Source organism: Selaginella moellendorffii, unplaced genomic scaffold (assembly GCF_000143415.4).
Source record: "Selaginella moellendorffii unplaced genomic scaffold, v1.0 SELMOscaffold_120, whole genome shotgun sequence".
Taxonomy (NCBI): Eukaryota; Viridiplantae; Streptophyta; class Lycopodiopsida; order Selaginellales; family Selaginellaceae; genus Selaginella; species Selaginella moellendorffii.
In genome coordinates, this window is record NW_003314381.1 from 45903 (window position 1) to 63380 (window position 17478).

The following is a 17478-nucleotide window of genomic DNA, read 5'->3' on the forward strand; positions in this document are numbered from 1 at the left end:
TATGATTTTGATGTTGTTCACCGCCTAGGGAGTTCTGTGGCTGATGCTAATGCCCTTTCTCGAGCTCCTCTTCCTTCTTCACTCTCTTTTTATGTTTTTGAGGAGCCTGTCGTTCCAGCATTTATGGATTTTCTAGACGAGGATTCTGTGCCGTCGGCAGTTGCTGTACTTGATGTTCAGTGTCCACAAGGTGCAGAGCAAGATCTACCTTCGCTTGATGAGGTTCGCGAGGCTCAAAAGATTGAGCCATGGATTCGAAGGCTTCGAGATGGGTTTGAGAATCCTGCATCACTTGCTGATGACTTGCCTTTCTGGCATTTACATTCTCAATGTCGTCTTGAAGATGGCCTTCTTTATTTTGTGGGGACAGATCCTGATGATCATTTACGGCTGGTGGTACCTTCTATCTTTATTCCGCGATTTCTCCATGCCTACCATGATTCTCCTGTTCTAGGTGGGCATATGGGACATCATCGTATAATCAAGAAGCTATGCAGGTCTTTCTATTGGCTGGAGATGCAACGTGATATTATCCGGTATGTGCGTAGCTGCGTTTGGTGCCAAGCTCGTAATACTCCCCCTTGGGCTGCAGAAGGACGGTTGGAATCCATTGCAGTTTCCCGTCCGTTTGAGTTGGTGGCATTTGATCTTTTCCACGATCGACTGCTGGCAATGAGTATGTTATTATTGCTTCTGACTATTTGACTCGTTGGGTGGAAGCTAGTGCTCTTGCTAGCGCCTTTGCAACTGCTGTTGGATACTTCCTCCTCAATCGAGTGGCGTTCCAGCATTCTTGTCCAGAGCGGATTCTTTCGGATAATAGTCCCGCATTTATGGCTGAGGCATTTCATGTTTTGACGTCTCAATTGGGGATTCGCCACACTTTTACGAGTGCTTATCATCCACAATCAGACGGTCTGGTGGAACGGCTCATTCAGACGTTCAAGGGGATGATTGCGAAGTATGTGAACTTTTGGCATTCGGATTGGGATGGTTATTTGCCGTCTCTTCGGTATGCATATGTCACTAGGGTGCAGAGTTCTGTTGGTGCTTCACCATATAAACTCTTATATGGTCATGATCCAATATTACCAACGGAGTTCGGTTTACCTTTGCGATTGCCACGAGCTGTAGATGCTAGGTCATGGGATCAATATTTGACAAGCATTCTTCCACTTGTCTAAGCAGAGTCTGCCGAACACTTAGGCCACATACAAGTGGGACAACAACGGTGCTACAACTCCCATCATCGTCCACCTGCAGAGTACAAAGTGGATGATTTGGTGTTAGTTCTTACGGTACGTGGTTTATCTAAGGGGCTTCTTGCACAGTGGAAAGGACCGTATCAGGTGTTGCGGCAAATTGGACCACAAGTTTATAAGGTTTGGCATGACGTCCAACAGGCCAATCCTCCAGAGATTGTGCATGTGCAGCGGTTGAAATGCTTCATACAAAGGGATCAAGAGCAATTAATACCATCTACAGATCCGCTGATGCCTCCTCCTAATGTTCCTTCAGATGCTGACTCGTTTACAAGAGAACCCTAATGGTCTTCCATTATTCCGAGAGGAGGGGATGATGTGAGGGCCAAGTATATGGCTACAATGCCGTATACTAATATTAGCATAGTGGGATTTTGGTAGCTGTCGGATTGGTTTTAATCCGAACCGCTCACTCTTGTATATAAATTAGGGTTTTTGGGCTAATTGATATGCTTTCCATATTCCATGCACTCACAAAGTAATATTAATTTTGGAAATTATAGAAATTTTATTAAATATATGGGCCAGTTAATTATTATTCACAGGACTAAAACATGTTAGATTTTGTATTTCTATAAATTCTGAAGAAAAACAGCTTAGGAAGTTAACGTTTTTAAGTCCCAAGGGTAAGGAAAATGTGTCACAGCCTCAGTATGTGGTACCAAAAAGCTGCGGTACACAAACCTGTCAAGATTAAGCTTGTTAGTAGGTCACAAGTAACTGTCCACATGAAGTTACACTCGTATAGGTGGTCTTGAAATTATCACATAGAACTGTAAATCCTCATTGCTTGTATTGATTATCTGTGCATTTGAAAGACGACTGAGCCAAAGGAAAAGATTTTTGGGTGCTCACAAACCTGGTGAACTGAATTTACAGGAATTGTCATAGTGCTGTTTCCAGAGATATGGAACTGGACGACTTCACCAGGATACTCCAATCCCGGTTCTGCCAGAAACAAAGTCCCTTTCCCCTTGAGCACCAAAAATATCTCTTCACAGTCATGACGGTGAATTGGGGTGCCAGATCCAGGAGCAAAAGTTTGCAGCCAAACCTCCAACTGGTGTTCACAGAAGGGAACGAAAAGAATGCTGCGAACCAGGAGCATAAAAATCCGAGACCTCTTTCATGCCGTGATGAACAGCCCCAGCTACAGTCATGTGAGACAATCCCGGACGACCATAGCTGTCTTGCGGAATATCAGAGAGGTTCCTGACTACTAAAATCCCTGAAACAAAACACAAGCTTTTTGTAAATCACTGCTAGAGATACCTGAAGCTCTTGAGAGCGCCGCAAAGGCCAGCACCCAAACCAGCAAGACGCTCCTCATCGAAGAAGCCCTAACTAGATTCTTTCATAACCGGGGTTTAAGATTTTCGACCTTTTATGCAAATATAATGCTCCAAAATAACCTTCAAAATACATAAAATGTGCACAATACAGTCTAAGTTATTTGCAGCTATTTTGTTCACCTTGACCAGCAGCAAAGCATTGCATATCCCAGGGTACAGGAAAATGAACAGCCTCAGCATGTGGTATAGAGAAGCTCTGATAAACAAACCTGGAGCGGAGCAACAGATTTGTTGTGCTACTTTCTTGATGCAATTGAAATATCCAACTTACACTCTAACAGGAGGTCTTGACATTACCGCCGAAAGCTGCACATCCTCGTCCCCTGTGTTGATAATCTGTGCATAGGAATGCATGCTGAATCGAATGGTGATTTTCCCATTACACAGACCTGGTGGACTGCATTTCGAGGAACCGCTATGGTGCTGTTTTGTGAGAACTGGAACTGGGTGGTTTCACCCGGATGCTCCAATCCTGGTTCTGCCAAGAGCAAAGTTCCGGTCCCTCTGAGCACCAAGAGGACTTCTTCGCAGTCGTGGCGGTGAATTGGAGTGCCAGATCCTGGAGCAAAAGTCTGGAGCCAAACTTCTATCTGATAGGAAAGAAGATGAAAATGTGAGCTATTGTGTGGTTTTTCAGGACCTCTTTCATGCCGTGGTGAACCGCTCCGGCCACAGTGATGTGGGAAATTCCAGAAAGGCCGTAATTTCCTTCGGAAATATCAGAGAGGTTCCTAACAACTGGAAGAGAGAAAAATAAGAGAGAAAGCAAACCAAGAGTTCTGAAATGAAATACCTGAAGAAGAGGGTCTTGAAAAAAGCGTAACGAAGAGAAGCATCCAAACCAAAACACTCTCCATCCGAACCCACATACCCTAAAACAGAAATAAAACTCAACACTTTTTGTTTGTAACTAAAGTGAATACATGCTATTAAAGTTAACCATATTATGATAAGAAATTCATAGAATGTTCCGTCGATCTTTTATCTTTTTCGCGGAGCCGCTGTCACAAACTTAAATTTCGCCCTTACAAAGTCACAGAGAAAACAAAAATCTGAAAATTAAAGAAGTCCGTCAACCCACTGCAGATGCCACTGGCTCCACTCCACATCTGAATCATCTTTTTTTGATGAATCACGAAAGCTACCGTAGCATTCAAGCGTCCCGTGGAATCACGAGCAATGTGCCAGTGATCCATCAAAATCAAGCCTCCGCTTTAGCTTGACCAGATCGAGATATGGCAGCAAGAAACTCTCTGGAAGTTGACGAGACGCGAGAATTTTAGCTGCGAAAACACGGATGATCAGCATGGAGGATTTAGTGCGCTGATGCTGGCGGTGAGAATTTCTGTTGGCGCTGGCGAAGAATACAAGCTCTTGTCAGCTTAAAACTCTCTCGCCAGGGAAAGTTTTCGCATTTGATGCAAGCCAAGCGCGAGAGACCCACCAGCCTTGAAATCGTGTCAGCTGACAACCCGGTCGTGGATCATGCTTGGCTCGCACAATTCTCTCGGCCGCTTGCCAGAGTCGATCGTTCATAAACAAACCGTGAAGTTGGATCGATCCAACCAACGACCATAACGAACTTCATTCTCAGCTGACACGGGTTTCCCAGAAAACAGTTTCGCTGCTTTTGTCTCAAGAGGATCAACTGGAGGAGCGGAAGCTTCCGGCAGTGACCATCCATCTCTCAACACTAGTCCTGAAAAACCAAAGAGACAAACTAGAAGAATCAGTGCTTTGAAAACCCAAGAAAAATCACGCACTACTCCCTCGCTTCTATCTGATCAAGCTGGAATAGCTGAAGCTCGGGGGAGTCACGTACGCCATCGAGACGCTCTCCCGCGACGCGGTGATGTCCACGATCGCCTCCGTCTGCACCGAGAAGTGGAACGTCATCGGCGGCTCCTCCACCTCGCGCTTCCCCTCGATCATCCGCACGACCTCGTCCATCGCCGGCCGGGATCCGGCGTTCTCCTGGATGCACCACAGCGCGATGTGGACGAGCCGCGTCGCCACCTTCTCGCTCGCGGAGCTCCGGACTTTGGGATCCACCACGCCCATCAAATTCCCCAGCCGGACCTCGTTCACCACCCACGCCGGGAAGTACCACGCCAGATCGATGTTCATCCTCGACACCTCCAAGTTCTTCCGCCCGCCAATGATCTCGAGAAGAACCATGCCGAAGCTGTAGACGTCGCATTTCTTGGTGGCGATGGAATGGAGCAGCCATTCCGGGGCCAAATATCCAGGCGTCCCTCGCACACACGTGATGACCTGGCTCACATCGTGGTCGTCCAATTGCTTGGACATTCCGAAATCCGCCACCTTTGCCACGAAGCGATCGTCGAGTAGGATATTCTGGGGCTTCACGTCCAGGTGGATAATAGGCTCGCTACACTCCTCGTGGAGATAGGCCAGGCCACGTGCCGTGCCCAGAGCGATCTCGATCCGGCGATCCCAGCCGAGCGTTCGGAGCTCCGGGGATCGATTCCCATCCCCAATTCCCTCCGCGCCGCCACCGCCGCCGCCACCGCCACCGCCACTACCGCCGCTGCTACCGCCGCCGCCAAACAGCCACCGATCCAGCGATCCATTGGGCATGAATTCGTAGACGAGCATGCGCTGCGAATCCTCGAGGCAAAATCCGCACAGCCGGACGACGTTCATGTGATTGATGCTCCCGATCGTCGCGACCTCGGCGATGAATTGCCGCGCGCCCTGCGTGCCAGTGCCCTCGAGCTTCTTCACCGCGACGTGCCGCCCATCGCCCAGGAATCCCTCGTACACCGATCCGAATCCCCCAGCTCCAAGCTTGCGGGAGAATCCCTTTGTCGCGGACTCGAGCGCCGAGTAGGAGAATCGCTGGGGCAGCCCGCGGACGCTCGAGAGCACCGCGTTTATGTCGCTGTCGGCCTTGTTCTTGCGGCGATTCCTCCACACCAGGACCGCCAGCACCGCTGCCAGGACGATCGCGGCGGCGGCGATGCCCGCCACAATCTCGACGACCCTGTTCTTGGATCCACCGCCCTCCTCCGGCGCGGCCACGGAGATCGGACCCATCAAGAGCTTGGCGTTCTGGAACTTGATGAAAGCGTCCACTGCCGGATCCTCGGCCATGCTCCCGATCAGCGCATCGCCCACGAAGAAGCACTCGCGGGATCGATCGTTGTAGAAGAGCGCCATGCACTGGCAATTGGAGAGGCAATCGGTGGAGCACTCCTGGAGCGAGGATCGCTTGCTGGGCGCCACGAATCCGGTGGAGAAGTAGCGGATCCCGGTAGCGTTGAGGAAGTGGTGATTGTAGATCTCGTTCTCGCAGACCATCGGCTGGGGGATACCTGTGCTTGGGGCCGAGCAAGCACCGCCGCTGCTAGCATTCCCGCCAAAGCTCTCGTTCCCCTTGCTGTGGATCTCCACGCATCGGCATTTCCCTCCGGCCTCGCAGATCCCATAGGGGCCGCAAGCCAGCGGCAGCTTGCACGGATCATCGCCCGAGAATCGCGAGTCGGGTAGCCAGTCCGAGGAGGATCGATCCAGGCCATAGACGACAAGGTCGCCGTTTGGATCCAGCCTAACAAACGGAAGAACGAGAGGATCGCTTCTCCTGGAAGCCAAGATCTCGAGAGATTTCCCGGCGCCGCAAGAATTGTGGCCGAGAATGAGATTGTTCCCGGAGAAGCCAAGAGCCGCCGGGCATGACGATGATAATCCTTCCAGCCTCCAGAGATTGTATGGCTGGGATCGCAGCGAGAGCGTGAGGGTTTCTTGTGAGACCGCCGCCGCGAAGAATCCCTGCGAGAACTGCGTCGCCGCGCTACCATTCCTGGCCGAGCTCGTGAGGCTCATCCCGGATTTGAGCGCTTGCCCGGGCAGCATCGTGTCGCCGGGGGAATCGAAGCTCTGCCATATCCTAGCGCCGCTCTCGTCGAAGAAGGCGAGATTTCCCGATTCCTCGAGCTCGATCCCTGCGATGCCGGTCACATCCAGCTTCCAAGTGAGCGATCCTTGAGAGTTGAGAAGGATGAACTTCTTGTGCGTCCCCGTGAGCATAAGGCTCGATCCATCGCCGGTGGAGCCGGTCCTGTTCGCGATCCACACCGGCACCGCCGCGCGCTCCTTGCCGCTGGCTCGCCCCTGCATCATCACGCACAGGAAGAAATCGCCGGTGGCATTGGGGTCGAAGAACGCGAGCGCAAACGTCCCGTTGTCGCTCACGAAATCCACGCTGCCATTGCCGAGGATCCGATACTTCCCTGGCCCGCTCGCGATCGAAACCTCGGTGAGATTCGCTACATTGTTGATGCGCTGCCCTGGCGCGAGATCATACTTCACGGCCTGCGAGAATCCCGTCGTCGCGACGATCGCAAGGAGGCGCCATAGAAGTAGCATTATCATCTTCTCATGGGCTCCGCTAGCTCCCTAGCGAGAGGATTTGAACTGGTGGACATTCCGCCACGTAAAGTAGACAATCTCCACCGTCGATCCAGACTTTTCCACCGTTGGATCTAATCTGGTGGATCAAATAATAAAAGTGCTGTCACCGTTGGATCTTTCGTCGTGGCAAACATGCACCGTTGGATCCAAACTGGCGATTCTGGGAATAATCAATGCCCTCGTTTAGGTTTTATGCGCCAAACAGGGGTGCGGTGCTGCATTTCCAGCGGTCAGTGTGCTGATCTTGACGCTTCCCAGAGGGAAAATCACGCAGTTTTACCTACATTGGCCGGCTCATTCATCCGCCCATTGATTGTGGCGCACAGTACTTCCAGCAAGAAAGAAAAAAGAAAGATCTGCGAGGAGCGTGACCGGTCCAGTGATCGCTGCCAGGCGCTGCTGGGCGATGGTTTTCTTCACATTGCTGGAAGGCGGGAAGAGAATGGGTGTTTTCTTGTGGCGATTTAATGCCGCTGCCGGGGATTTGCAAGGAATTTACTTTGCGCTTGAGACTGGAGGGGGATCCCTTTCGTTCTGGGCCTCTTCTTCTCTAGCAGTGGCTTGCTAGATTTGAGAGGAAGAGTTGGAGCATTCATTCTGCTCCAGGGCCTCCCTAAGATTCAATGACGCTGCTTCTCGTTTTGCTGGCCGGTTGCTACGCTCTCACATTCGCTGGCTCTCCAGGAGCGTCAGCGAAGGGAATGCAAGCAGTCACCCGCAGCGATGGAATTTGCAAGGAGCTCGTCGCTCCTCACGGTTTCCACTGCGAGGAGTTCATGGTAAGTTTGATTGGAATGGAAACTTTCCTTTCATTTCTCACATCTCTCACTCCTGTGTGTTGTGACTCTTCTTCTTCCAGATCCAAACTCAGGACGGATACCTTCTGGGACTGCAAAGAGTTTATCGCAAGATACAGAAGAGTGGTCGCACAGTTATCCTCTACCACGGCATTGACAATGTAAGTTCTTCCAGGAGAGGTTCTTGTTTCGTCGCTAAGTTTCTGGATCGAAGCATTGTAGGGTGGAGATATCTGGCTGCTGAATCCTCCGAGACAATCTTTGGCGCTCATGCTTGCGAATCGAGGGCACGAAGTCTGGATCCCAAACACGAGAACGAGCACGTATAGCTACGGCCATGTTTCGCTCAGCAAAGATGACAAGGTTCCTGGAAATCTTTTCTTATATGCTCTTTCTATGCCATAGCCTTTGCGTTCTTCCTTTTTACTGGCTTCCTGAAAAGCAATTCTTCTTTTTCCACAGATGTATTGGGACTGGAGCTTGGACGAGCTCGTGAATTACGATCTCCCAGCAGTGGTGGAGCAAGTTACTGCCAAAAGTGCGACGCAAAAAGTTGACTTTGTTGCGTATTCCCAGGTAAGTTTCTTTTTTCAAGGGTGATTGTTTCGTGAGATCTGGCTGGATTTCAGTCTTCTCAAGCGTTGTTGGGAGCATTCTCCGAGGGCAAATTGGTGGATCAAATCTCCAAGGCAGTGATGATAGCTCCTGTGGCTTATGTCTCGCACACAACCAGTCCAATTGCTCTCATAGCTACCAGGTTTAATCTTGGTCTAGTTCTCGTCGGCCTCAACATCTACGAATTCAATCCCAGATCGTAAGCAACTCGAGCTAAAATTCTCTATTTTCACTAGCTGGGGTCTCCGACTTACAGGACGTCTGGAGCAAAGATCCTGGAAACTCTGTGCGTCACGGTCAACATTTGCGAGAGTGACATTCTATCACTGATAACAGGTCTGTGGAGAGCATGTTTTTGTTTCTTAAAAAAATAAAGCTTGGATCTCTCAAAGGCCCCAATTGCTGCGTTGACGACACGAGGATGGAATTTATAAACAAATACGAGCTCCAGTCGACCTCTGTCAAGAATTGGAACCATCTGGGACAGCGTAAGCCAAAAAAAAACTCATTTTTTCTAGAAAACAGTGTAATGCTGGTCGATCGTTTGCTCCTCCAGTGTTCCAAAAGAAAAGCTTCACCAAATTCGACTATGGCGAGAAGGAGAACCAGGAGCGCTATGGCACGAAAGGAGTGCCAGAGTACGTGCCCTCGAGAATTCCCACGGAGATCCCGATGATGCTCATCCACGGCGGGAAAGATGCTCTGGCCGATCCAGACGACGTCCACAGGCTCTTGGGCGAGCTCAAACAAACTCCAGAAAAGGTCCTCTTCTTGCCACACTACGCCCACTTTGACTTTGTTCTTGGGACAAACGCGAGCAAAGACGTCTACGAGGGCATCGTCAACTTCTTGGAATCGTGAAGGGTTGACCAGGACGTGGACTTGTTGACTAGAGTGTTGACTGTATTAGTCAACTTGCTGCTTAAGACGCTTATCATAATAATGTCGATGTAGTATAGTGGTGAGTATTTCCGCCTGTCACGCGGACGACCCGGGTTCGATCCCCGGCATCGGCTGCTTTTGGGCGGAGCGATGTTTTTCCTTTCACGAGAGATGGGTGATCGCAATGGAACAAGAATAAGAATGTTCTTCACACTCTTTTCTCGATTGCGAGGACTTGGATTGCGAGGATGGCGATGGCGAGAGCTGGGATTTTGATGGTTTTCTCGCTGGTGTTGGTATCCAAAGCCTGCGGTGACTGCCGGCTCACAGACATCTGGAGCTGCGTTCCAGCTGTGACCAAGCGGGTTGATCCAACCAGCGATTGCTGCAATCTCATCCAAGTGATAAGCCTCAATTGCCTGTGCTCCGCAGCGATCGGGCGAGACGCCGCTGCGCGAGGCGTGGATGTGCGGCGAGCCGTGGAGCTGCCGCTCAAATGCGGGCGAGAGGTCGGATTGGAATACACCTGCGCAGGTGAGAGAGAGATGACTCAATCGTGTGATCGATCGATCGGTGTTTGCTTTGCTTGTTCTCCAGGAATCCCGTTCAATGGCGGGAGAGAGCCCCGTGTACGGTAGAACTTTTTTTTCAGTGTTCTTTTACTTTACACAGTAATCTCAATCGCTATCGATCGAGCAATCCTTTACGAGTTGAAGAACTCCACGACTTTGGGGTAGACGAGATCTTTGGCGTTGTATGACACCACGAAGTCGAGATGCGCGTAGTCTGGGAGGAAGACGAGGTCGGGCTTGGATTGAAGCTCGGAGACGAGCTGCGCGACGTTTTGTGGAGCGGCGAGAGCGTCCTTGGCCGCGTAGAAGAAGAGGAACGGGATTGTTCTTGGGATGTTGGGAAGCGAGTACGTCGGGGGAGAGATCCAGCCGTAGCGGACGAGGTTTTGCCAGAATCCATAGTCGAACTTGTCGAAGCTCTTGCCTCGGAACTCTAGAAGTTTGTAGGAATCTCGTGAGCACAGCGAAGTTGGCGAGAGAAAGAAAAGCGGGCTTACGTTGCGCGAGATGGCCAAAGTTCTTTGCAGATGTTGATTGAGGCTCGTAAATTTCGTAGTACGCTCGGCGTGTGTCATTGATGCAGCAATTTGGACCTGCGTGAATCAGAGTTCTTGGTGAAAGATGGCGACCTTTGATTCGAAATCGATCGAGAGAACGGACAACGTACCTGCGAGAAGCGTGACAAAGTTTTCGGTGCATTCTGGATCATCCGAGAGCTTGCAAAGGTACTCAGTCACAGGTTTGTTCTGACTGGAAAGAACAAAAAGAAGAAAAAGAGACAAAGTAAGAAAGATCCAGACACACATGAAAAGACACAGAGGACACGTACGCTCGGAGGCTGAATTCGTAGATGCCGAGCGATGCAATGAGCTACAAAAAATTGGAAGAACATGAGAAAAAGTAGTGAAAGAACAGAGAAGAAAAAACACTATACCAGATCGAGATGAGTTTGAGCTCCAAGAGTGAGAAGCGAGGTTGCGTGATCAACATAAGCAACTGGAGCAAGCATCACAGCTTTTTCCACAATGTCAACGAGCCTGTGCTCGGAGAACGCTGCGAATGCCGCTTGAGTTCCCTGCTCAATAGAAAAAAACAAAAAAAGCCTGTAAGTCTCAAGAAAGACTAAAATTCTCTGAGCTCGATCGAAGCAGACACGAACAGAGCTCAAGAAAATCCTGAGAGAGAAAAGAGCAAAACGAGAGAAAAGAAATCATTTCGATCGAAGAAGGCACGAATAGAGCTCAAGAAACTAGAAAATCCTGAGAAAAAAATTCCCATACCTGTGAGTAGCCAACGTACAAGACCTTGCTGTTCGTTCTCGCGTAAACCATCTCCAGCATTGCCTGGAGATCATACGCCGAGAGCTCGTCCACGCTCCAATCCCAAAATTCCTATCAAAGAAGAAGAAGATCATGCCGGTGGAAGACTTTGGATGATCTTACCCTGTCCGATCTGCTGTAAGAGACATGGCCATAGCTGAATTCGCTGGTTCTCACATTGGCGATCCAAACGTCGTGACCAGCGTCGGCGAGAATGAACGCCAGAGACTCCGGAGGCGCATTGAGCACCCAAATATCCCCGCCCTAAAAAATGGAGGAGAGATTTAAGGGGAAAACGAAGAACCCTAAAAACTCTGTTCTTACAATGAGAATGCCATGGTTGAGGAACACTGGCTTCTTTCGCTCGCCAATGTAGCTCGCGCTCCACACTCTTTGCACGCCCAGAAGGAACCCATCCTTCGTCTCGACCTACATCGCCACCATCGATGATCCATGGATGAGAGAAACCCTCGAGAGAAATGGGATTCTTACAGCCAATTCCTCGCATTGGTATCCGTAAGGCTGGACGAGCTTCACGCAGAGACCGTCTGCGCGATTCAATCCTCCCCGGAATGTGGGCAGCGCGCGAGAGAATTGGATCTTCCAGCAGCAGAGGAGGACTGACAGCACGATGATTGGCGAGCTCATCTGGAAGAACAGGGGAAAGAATCTTTTCTTTCTCCCTCGGAATGAATCCACTCGAGAGAAAAACACGAGAACTCGCTCTCTTCCGGCGAAGATTGGTCCCTCCCTGGATCAATTAATGCCGCCGCTACTGGCAGAGCGAAAGGAAAGAATCGAGAGAAAATCTCTCGAAAAGCTCTGGATTGTACAAAGCCGTGCCAGTGCTGCCAGTGCCACCAGGGGAGGAAGAAAGAAAGCCAAACACTCACACGCGAATGTTTCTCTTTCTCGCTTTCCCCTAGCAGCGCAACAAATCGCTCGCTCGCGAAAAACTCCGCGAGAGAGAGAGAGAGAGAGAGAGAGAGGAAAAATTTCTACTAACGAAAATCTCGCTCGCATCCACAAATCAGGGCTCGATCGCGCGAGGAGAGTAAGAGTTTGGTGGAAAGACAAGCAAACTTTGAGGTGGTGGTAGTACCATGGATCAATGCACTCTCGCACATCGCATTCCAATTACTACAGCGCTTTCTTTGTGGCACTGCGTTAGGTGGTAGAGCATTGATGGAAGAACCCTAAAAACAGGGGATGGAGCCTAGAAGCAGGGGAGGGAGGGAGGGAATTCTGTCCTGCCAGGCCTTTTTAATACCAATCCGCGTCGAATCCTGGCCGGAGTAGCATCAAAAAGTGTGCCCACGACCGGAATTCCAAGAACCATGCTGGAATTCAAGAACTATTTCCCCGGATTCCTCCCTGAGCGCTTTGATCTCGCGGGAATGGGTCTCCAAAGAGGAATCGGGGCTACCAGGATGCGTAGCTGCTCGCAAGCAGCACATAGGAAGCTGGATCGTCGGCCTCGATGACGTTCCTGCCCGCAAATTTCCCTCCAGGCTCGTGGATCTTGCTTGCGCTCATCAATGCCGCCCACGCCACGCCATTGGGTTGATCCGGCATCCCCTCCGCGAGCTCCCGCGCGGTCGCCATCCTCCCAGCCCTCCCAAATCCATCGATCAAGCACACATAGTGCTCCCTGGACGCCTCCAATCCATAGTCGCGAGCCATGGACGCCGCGAATTCCCAGCTCTCCTCGACCGATCCCGTCCGGCTGCACGCCGAGAGGAGAATCACGAAGCAAATCTCGTTGGGTCTCACTCCCTCCATCGCCATTTCCTGGAACATCGCGATCGCGGCCAGCAATCGACCCGACTGGGCATAGCCGGCGATCATCGCCGCCCAGGACACGACATTCCGGACAGGCATCGCGCCGAATAGCCGCCGGGCCATGCGCAGCAGTCCGTACTGAGAATATGCCGCGAGAATCGCCGTCCACGAGACGACGGTTCGATCCGGGATGGCATCAAACGCTCGCTTTGCCCCGAGCAGATCCCCGTTCTGGGCATATCCCGCCACCATGGTGTTATAAGTGGCATAGCTCTTCTCCACCATGGTGGCAACCAGCCTCTCCGCGTCCTCCATCTGGCCGCTCCGTGTATATACTTGCACCATGGTGTTTTGTGCTACCACGTCGTACACCGGCATCTCGTCAAACAGTACCTTCACATCTTCCAAATGCCCAGCTTGGGCATATGCTGCTAGTATGGTTGTGTAGGAACGAATGTTCCATTCTGGCATATTCTGGAATATTATGCTACCCTCATCGTTCCTGTGCGCTACTAGATATGCTTCTAAGAGAGTGTTATAAGAAATAAGATCCCACAAAGGCATTCTTTGGAAGAGATCATTCGCGCCATCGCAATGCCTTGTTCGGGCAAATGCTGCGATCAAAGTGTTCCATGAAACAACGTCTTTCTCTGGAATAGAATCGAAGATCTCCTTCGCCTCGGTGGATCTCCCGGAGTTTCCATAGGCCTGAAGCATCGAATTCCACGAAATCACGTCCCTCTCGCCCATGGAATCGAACAAGAGCTTGGCATTGTCGACATAGCCATGGCGAACAAACACCGCGATCATGATGTTCCAGGAGAAGAGATTGGGCGATTCGATCGCGGCAAAGGTCGCACAGGCATCCTCGAGCGCGCCACACTGGCTATACGTTTCAATCAAGAGATTGCTGAGGTATCTAGAGCTGCTTGCTTCGCTCGATCGGATCGATGCGTGGATCTGCCTTAGGGCAGCCAGATCTCTCGCGCGCCCACAAGATTGGACAAGCGCTGCGAGATTGTCCTCGAAACTCCTAGCCAAGTTTCGTGCCATCTTTGATAATTCAAAAAAAAAAAGATACCCGTGAATATTCTCGGTGCTGAAGAGATTAGGGTTAGGGTTCTTGAGGGGATTGGAGACGGCAGAAAATCGATCGATGGCAGCGCTTCTGGGGATCGGCCGCAGGCTCGGGCTGGCGCCATCGGCGTCTAGATTTGGATCCACAGCAGGTTCTCAAGCGCGGTTTTACGCCAAGTCAAGCTACGCCGAGGAGCACAAGGGTGGGATGGGCGACAAGCTCATCAACGGTGCCATTTTCGGATTGATGGGCGTGATGTCGGTCTTGGTGGTGAATTTCTGGCGGCATCCTCCCCACGCCGCTCACGAACACCACGAGGATTAGCGAGAAGTCAAATCTTTTGGGGGTCCGCCAAGGATCACTCCAATTTTTCATAAAGGATGTGCTTGCTCGCGGGAGGTAATGCTTGTTACTTGGCTTGATTCGTGGAGAAGAACTACTTACCAGACAAAGCTTCTTTATTTTTTTTTTTCGTAATAAAAGGTGTTTAGTTGAAACTTTCGCGTCAGCACAGGAACTTAGAACACTCTTCCGCGCTGACCAGCAAAATATTCTCTGGGTTTGTCTGTCCCATTGGTTGAAAGTTGCCATGGATTTTGTTCTAACGCTTGTTGACTGCAGTCCCTCGCGATTAAAGTCGCGTTGTTGGTGAGCGTACGCCGGTGAAACAAGAATTTCTCCGCGCAATCGCTGTGACTCATCGCCACTTTCACTCGTATATATAGAACAAGTTCCTCACTTGCTGGCAACATTACAGCGCTTCTCGAGTTCGTTCTTCAAGGAGCTTCAGTCCAGTTCTCTTTCGGAAGAGTTCTTTTCTTGAAGTTTCTTTCGAGAATGACGATGATGGATGCAGTAATGAGCTCGGGTCGATTAATCAACACGCAGTCGTGGCCGATAGGCGATGTTGGCGACGCTCGGCGAGCTCGTCCCACGTCCTGGAGGACGACAACGCGTGCGGTGAATGGAAACGCTGTCTTGGCTCCCGAGAGATTTCCTGGCTCTGGCTCGCTGCTCGAGCGCTCGAGCTACTGCCCTCGAAGGAACGTGGAGAGTTTCAGTATCAGAAGCTACGAAGTGGGAGAAAATCGCAAAATTTCAATTGCAACTCTTGCTAATCTTCTCCAGGTACGTGATGTTCTCTTTTCCTGTTGCGTTGTTTCTTGGTGATCACACTTTGCATTTTTATGCAGGAGGTGGCTTGCAATCACGCTCGTAATAACGGCTTCTCTGTGGACGGCTTCGCGACCACTCTGTCAATGAGGAAGTATGGATTGATATGGGTTATCACACGGATCCACATAGAAGTCGAGGAGTATCCTAAATGGTACTAGAACTTTGATCAATACCGCTGCTCTTTGTGCTCAAAAGCTGATCGATTTTTTTCCTTGTTCAGGGGAGACAACATCGAGATTGATTCATGGTTCCAGTTCCAAGGCAAAAACGGTACTAGACGGGACTGGAGAGTGACAAACACGAGAACCGGAAAAGTGATCGCAAGAGCTACGAGGTAAGTTCTTTCAAGTCTAAAAGAAACTTAGCCAGAAAGATTTTTAAAAAACAATTTCTTGCAGCACTTTCGCTCTGATGAACGAGCAGACTCGTCGCTTGGCTCGAATCAATGACGACGTTCGGAACGAGTTTTGCCTTTACGTCTTGCATCCGCCAAGGTGAAGAAAAAAACAATTTTTTGAAGAGATCTCGTGATAAATAAGATCTGTTTAATTGTAGTTGGGTTTTCGTGGACGACGCTGTCACCAAGAAGCCAATCTCCAAGCTCAGCGAGTACCAGCACGTCAAAGAGAACTTAAAAGTAAGTATCACAATTCGTCTTGAAAAGTTTGTGTCCCTAGATTCATTGTGTTTTCCTCTTTGCAGCCCTCTCTTGCGGACTTAGACATGAACCAACACGTAAACAACGCAACTTACATGAACTGGATACTCGAGGCAAGTTCATTTCACTCGATCCAATCTCCAGACAACAGAACTAATCTAATCTTCTCTTTTTCAGAGCTTGCCCCGGGAAGTTCACACCAAGAACGAGCTCAACTCAATGACACTCGAGTTTAGATGCGAGTGCAAACGAGAAAACACGATCAATGCCTGTTCCAGCCTCGAGATCGATGACAAGAACGACGAATCAAGCTCCACTTTCACGCACCTCTTATATCTGGTTGGTAGCGACAAAGAAGTGAGCAGGAGTCGAACAACGTGGAGAAAACCAAGCTTTTAGAAAATTGATAAATTCTTGTTCAGTTCAGTTGAAGAATTTTGGTCAGGCAGGGCTTTAGCAAAATCCTCATTGAAGACTAGATATTTGGGTTATTCGAAAGACAGGCTATACTAGCAAGTGCAAGACTATCCTAAACCAGCAAGAGTAAAATCAAGTATCCAATAGTTCTTAAGTTTAATATATATTTTTATTATTTTATTTACATTTATAAATTATTTTCTTCAAAAGAATATTGATTTCACTTTGTGAGTGTATGGAATATGGAAAGGGAATACAAGAAATATATATATCTAACTTATATAGAAGAGTGAGTAGTTTGGATTGAAACCAATCTGACATTTACCAAAATCCTATTATGATAATATACTATAACATCATAATTGTACACTTAGACTTTATATCATCCCCTCATCTCAGAATGATGGAAGCCCGTCATGGTTCTTTCATGAATGGGCCAGAACATTAGGGGGAGGCATTAGTGGATTTATAGATGGTGCTAATTATTCTTAATCCCTTTGTACGAAACATTTTAGCTGCTGCACATACACAATTTTTGGAGGATCTGCTTGTTGAACGTCATGCCGAACCTCATAAACTTGTAGTCCAACTTACCACAACACTCAATATAGTCCTTTCCACTGAGTAAGAAGCCCTTTAGATAAACCACATATCGTAAAATAGGGAAAACAAATTAACACCAAGTCATCCACTTTCTACTTTGCAAGTGGATGATGATGGGAATTGTAGTGCCATTATTGTCCCACTTGCATGCGGCAAGGTGTTTAGTAAATTTTGTTCTGACAAGATGCTTGTCAAATATTGATCCCACAACCTAGCATCACTTGCCCACGGCAATTATAAAAGTAAACCCAACTCCGTTGGCAATATTGGATCATGACCATATAATAGTTTGGTGAAACATCAATAAAACTTTACACTTCTATAACATACATATACCGAAGAGATGGCAAATAACCATCCTAATTCGAATGCTAAAAGTTCACATACTTCGCGATCATCCTTTTAAAGGTCCAAATGAGCCGTTCCACCAAACTATATAACTATAGATGATAAGCACTTGTGAAAGTGTGGCGTATCCCCAACCAAGGCGTCAAAACGTGAAATGCCTCAGCCATAAATGTAGGACCATTA

General features: G+C 49.3%; 7 protein-coding genes and 1 non-coding gene across 9 annotated transcripts; 3 read left to right on the forward strand and 5 right to left on the reverse strand.

Moving 5' to 3' along the window:
* Positions 1-1806: 1806 nt before the first annotated feature.
* On the reverse strand, positions 1807-2394 carry LOC9639658 (auxin-binding protein 1). The gene is made up of 3 exons (XM_024665295.1): positions 2122-2394; positions 2001-2065; positions 1807-1946 (listed from the first exon to the last, which is right to left on the reverse strand). The coding sequence occupies exons 1-3, from the start codon at positions 2368-2370 to the stop codon at positions 1859-1861; spliced, it is 402 nt and encodes a 133-aa protein (XP_024521063.1). The 5' UTR covers positions 2371-2394; the 3' UTR covers positions 1807-1858.
* A 13-nt stretch (positions 2395-2407) lies between these two features.
* LOC112342824 (auxin-binding protein 1-like) lies at positions 2408-3501 on the reverse strand. Its single transcript, XM_024665294.1, has 7 exons — positions 3408-3501; positions 3255-3352; positions 3004-3204; positions 2886-2950; positions 2735-2823; positions 2644-2674; positions 2408-2490 (listed from the first exon to the last, which is right to left on the reverse strand). The coding sequence occupies exons 1-7, from the start codon at positions 3481-3483 to the stop codon at positions 2463-2465; spliced, it is 588 nt and encodes a 195-aa protein (XP_024521062.1). The 5' UTR covers positions 3484-3501; the 3' UTR covers positions 2408-2462.
* Positions 3502-3654: 153 nt separating this feature from the next.
* On the reverse strand, positions 3655-7161 carry LOC9639618 (G-type lectin S-receptor-like serine/threonine-protein kinase SD2-5). 2 transcript variants are annotated; one of them, XM_024665277.1, is made up of 2 exons: positions 4437-7161; positions 3655-4313 (listed from the first exon to the last, which is right to left on the reverse strand). In XM_024665277.1, the coding sequence occupies exons 1-2, from the start codon at positions 7007-7009 to the stop codon at positions 4259-4261; spliced, it is 2628 nt and encodes an 875-aa protein (XP_024521045.1). In that variant the 5' UTR covers positions 7010-7161; the 3' UTR covers positions 3655-4258. The 2 variants fall into 2 exon arrangements, with proteins under 2 accessions (XP_024521045.1, XP_024521046.1); XM_024665278.1 differs by having other exon boundaries at positions 4378-7158.
* Positions 7162-7259: 98 nt separating this feature from the next.
* LOC9639619 (triacylglycerol lipase 1) lies at positions 7260-9428 on the forward strand. The gene is made up of 8 exons (XM_002991424.2): positions 7260-7827; positions 7908-8006; positions 8068-8208; positions 8308-8421; positions 8475-8659; positions 8717-8796; positions 8853-8948; positions 9017-9428. Exons 1-8 carry the CDS (start codon positions 7672-7674, stop codon positions 9319-9321), a joined length of 1176 nt encoding a protein of 391 aa, XP_002991470.2. The 5' UTR covers positions 7260-7671; the 3' UTR covers positions 9322-9428.
* Positions 9405-9476, forward strand: TRNAD-GUC. Its single transcript has one exon. It is a non-coding gene; the product is annotated as a tRNA-Asp (tRNA).
* Positions 9477-9972: 496 nt separating this feature from the next.
* On the reverse strand, positions 9973-12162 carry LOC9639585 (triacylglycerol lipase 1). Its single transcript, XM_024665274.1, has 9 exons — positions 11726-12162; positions 11558-11662; positions 11357-11497; positions 11195-11305; positions 10849-10989; positions 10744-10784; positions 10582-10664; positions 10412-10507; positions 9973-10347 (listed from the first exon to the last, which is right to left on the reverse strand). Exons 1-9 carry the CDS (start codon positions 11879-11881, stop codon positions 10046-10048), a joined length of 1176 nt encoding a protein of 391 aa, XP_024521042.1. The 5' UTR covers positions 11882-12162; the 3' UTR covers positions 9973-10045.
* Positions 12163-12655: 493 nt separating this feature from the next.
* On the reverse strand, positions 12656-14068 carry LOC112342817 (pentatricopeptide repeat-containing protein At4g02750-like). Its single transcript, XM_024665258.1, has 2 exons — positions 13529-14068; positions 12656-13408 (listed from the first exon to the last, which is right to left on the reverse strand). The coding sequence occupies exons 1-2, from the start codon at positions 14066-14068 to the stop codon at positions 12656-12658; spliced, it is 1293 nt and encodes a 430-aa protein (XP_024521026.1).
* A 607-nt stretch (positions 14069-14675) lies between these two features.
* Positions 14676-16522, forward strand: LOC9639620 (oleoyl-acyl carrier protein thioesterase 2, chloroplastic). Its single transcript, XM_024665276.1, has 7 exons — positions 14676-15221; positions 15287-15420; positions 15490-15603; positions 15668-15763; positions 15825-15906; positions 15972-16040; positions 16105-16522. Exons 1-7 carry the CDS (start codon positions 14931-14933, stop codon positions 16324-16326), a joined length of 1008 nt encoding a protein of 335 aa, XP_024521044.1. The 5' UTR covers positions 14676-14930; the 3' UTR covers positions 16327-16522.
* Positions 16523-17478: the final 956 nt, after the last annotated feature.

Excerpts from the sequence above, each read along its gene's own strand:
- LOC9639619 (XM_002991424.2), top strand. The coding sequence starts at position 7,672 with ATGACGCTGCTTCTCGTTTTGCTGGCCGGTTGCTACGCTCTCACATTC. Across the intron at positions 8,007-8,067 it reads TCTACCACGGCATTGACAAT|GGTGGAGATATCTGGCTGCT; the intron begins GTAAGTTCTTCC and ends GAAGCATTGTAG. Across the intron at positions 8,422-8,474 it reads ACTTTGTTGCGTATTCCCAG|TCTTCTCAAGCGTTGTTGGG; the intron begins GTAAGTTTCTTT and ends GCTGGATTTCAG.
- LOC9639585 (XM_024665274.1), bottom strand. The coding sequence starts at position 11,881 with ATGAGCTCGCCAATCATCGTGCTGTCAGTCCTCCTCTGCTGCTGGAAG. Across the intron at positions 11,306-11,356 it reads CTTACAGCAGATCGGACAGG|GAATTTTGGGATTGGAGCGT; the intron begins GTAAGATCATCC and ends CTTCTTTGATAG. Across the intron at positions 10,508-10,581 it reads CTTTGTCACGCTTCTCGCAG|GTCCAAATTGCTGCATCAAT; the intron begins GTACGTTGTCCG and ends TGATTCACGCAG.
- LOC112342824 (XM_024665294.1), bottom strand. The coding sequence starts at position 3,483 with ATGTGGGTTCGGATGGAGAGTGTTTTGGTTTGGATGCTTCTCTTCGTT. Across the intron at positions 3,205-3,254 it reads TTCACCACGGCATGAAAGAG|ATAGAAGTTTGGCTCCAGAC; the intron begins GTCCTGAAAAAC and ends CTTTCCTATCAG. Across the intron at positions 2,675-2,734 it reads ATGCTTTGCTGCTGGTCAAG|GTTATTTTGGAGCATTATAT; the intron begins GTGAACAAAATA and ends TGTATTTTGAAG.
- LOC9639618 (XM_024665277.1), bottom strand. The coding sequence starts at position 7,009 with ATGATAATGCTACTTCTATGGCGCCTCCTTGCGATCGTCGCGACGACG. Across the intron at positions 4,314-4,436 it reads CGGGAGAGCGTCTCGATGGC|GACTAGTGTTGAGAGATGGA; the intron begins GTACGTGACTCC and ends TTGGTTTTTCAG.
- LOC9639620 (XM_024665276.1), top strand. The coding sequence starts at position 14,931 with ATGACGATGATGGATGCAGTAATGAGCTCGGGTCGATTAATCAACACG. Across the intron at positions 15,222-15,286 it reads CTCTTGCTAATCTTCTCCAG|GAGGTGGCTTGCAATCACGC; the intron begins GTACGTGATGTT and ends ATTTTTATGCAG. Across the intron at positions 15,604-15,667 it reads GTGATCGCAAGAGCTACGAG|CACTTTCGCTCTGATGAACG; the intron begins GTAAGTTCTTTC and ends AATTTCTTGCAG.
- LOC9639658 (XM_024665295.1), bottom strand. The coding sequence starts at position 2,370 with ATGCTCCTGGTTCGCAGCATTCTTTTCGTTCCCTTCTGTGAACACCAG. Across the intron at positions 2,066-2,121 it reads CTGTAAATTCAGTTCACCAG|ATAATCAATACAAGCAATGA; the intron begins GTTTGTGAGCAC and ends TCAAATGCACAG. Across the intron at positions 1,947-2,000 it reads TCAAGACCACCTATACGAGT|GTTTGTGTACCGCAGCTTTT; the intron begins GTAACTTCATGT and ends TAATCTTGACAG.
- LOC112342817 (XM_024665258.1), bottom strand. The coding sequence starts at position 14,068 with ATGGCACGAAACTTGGCTAGGAGTTTCGAGGACAATCTCGCAGCGCTT. Across the intron at positions 13,409-13,528 it reads CTCTCTTAGAAGCATATCTA|GTACTGTTTGACGAGATGCC; the intron begins GTAGCGCACAGG and ends GAAGATGTGAAG.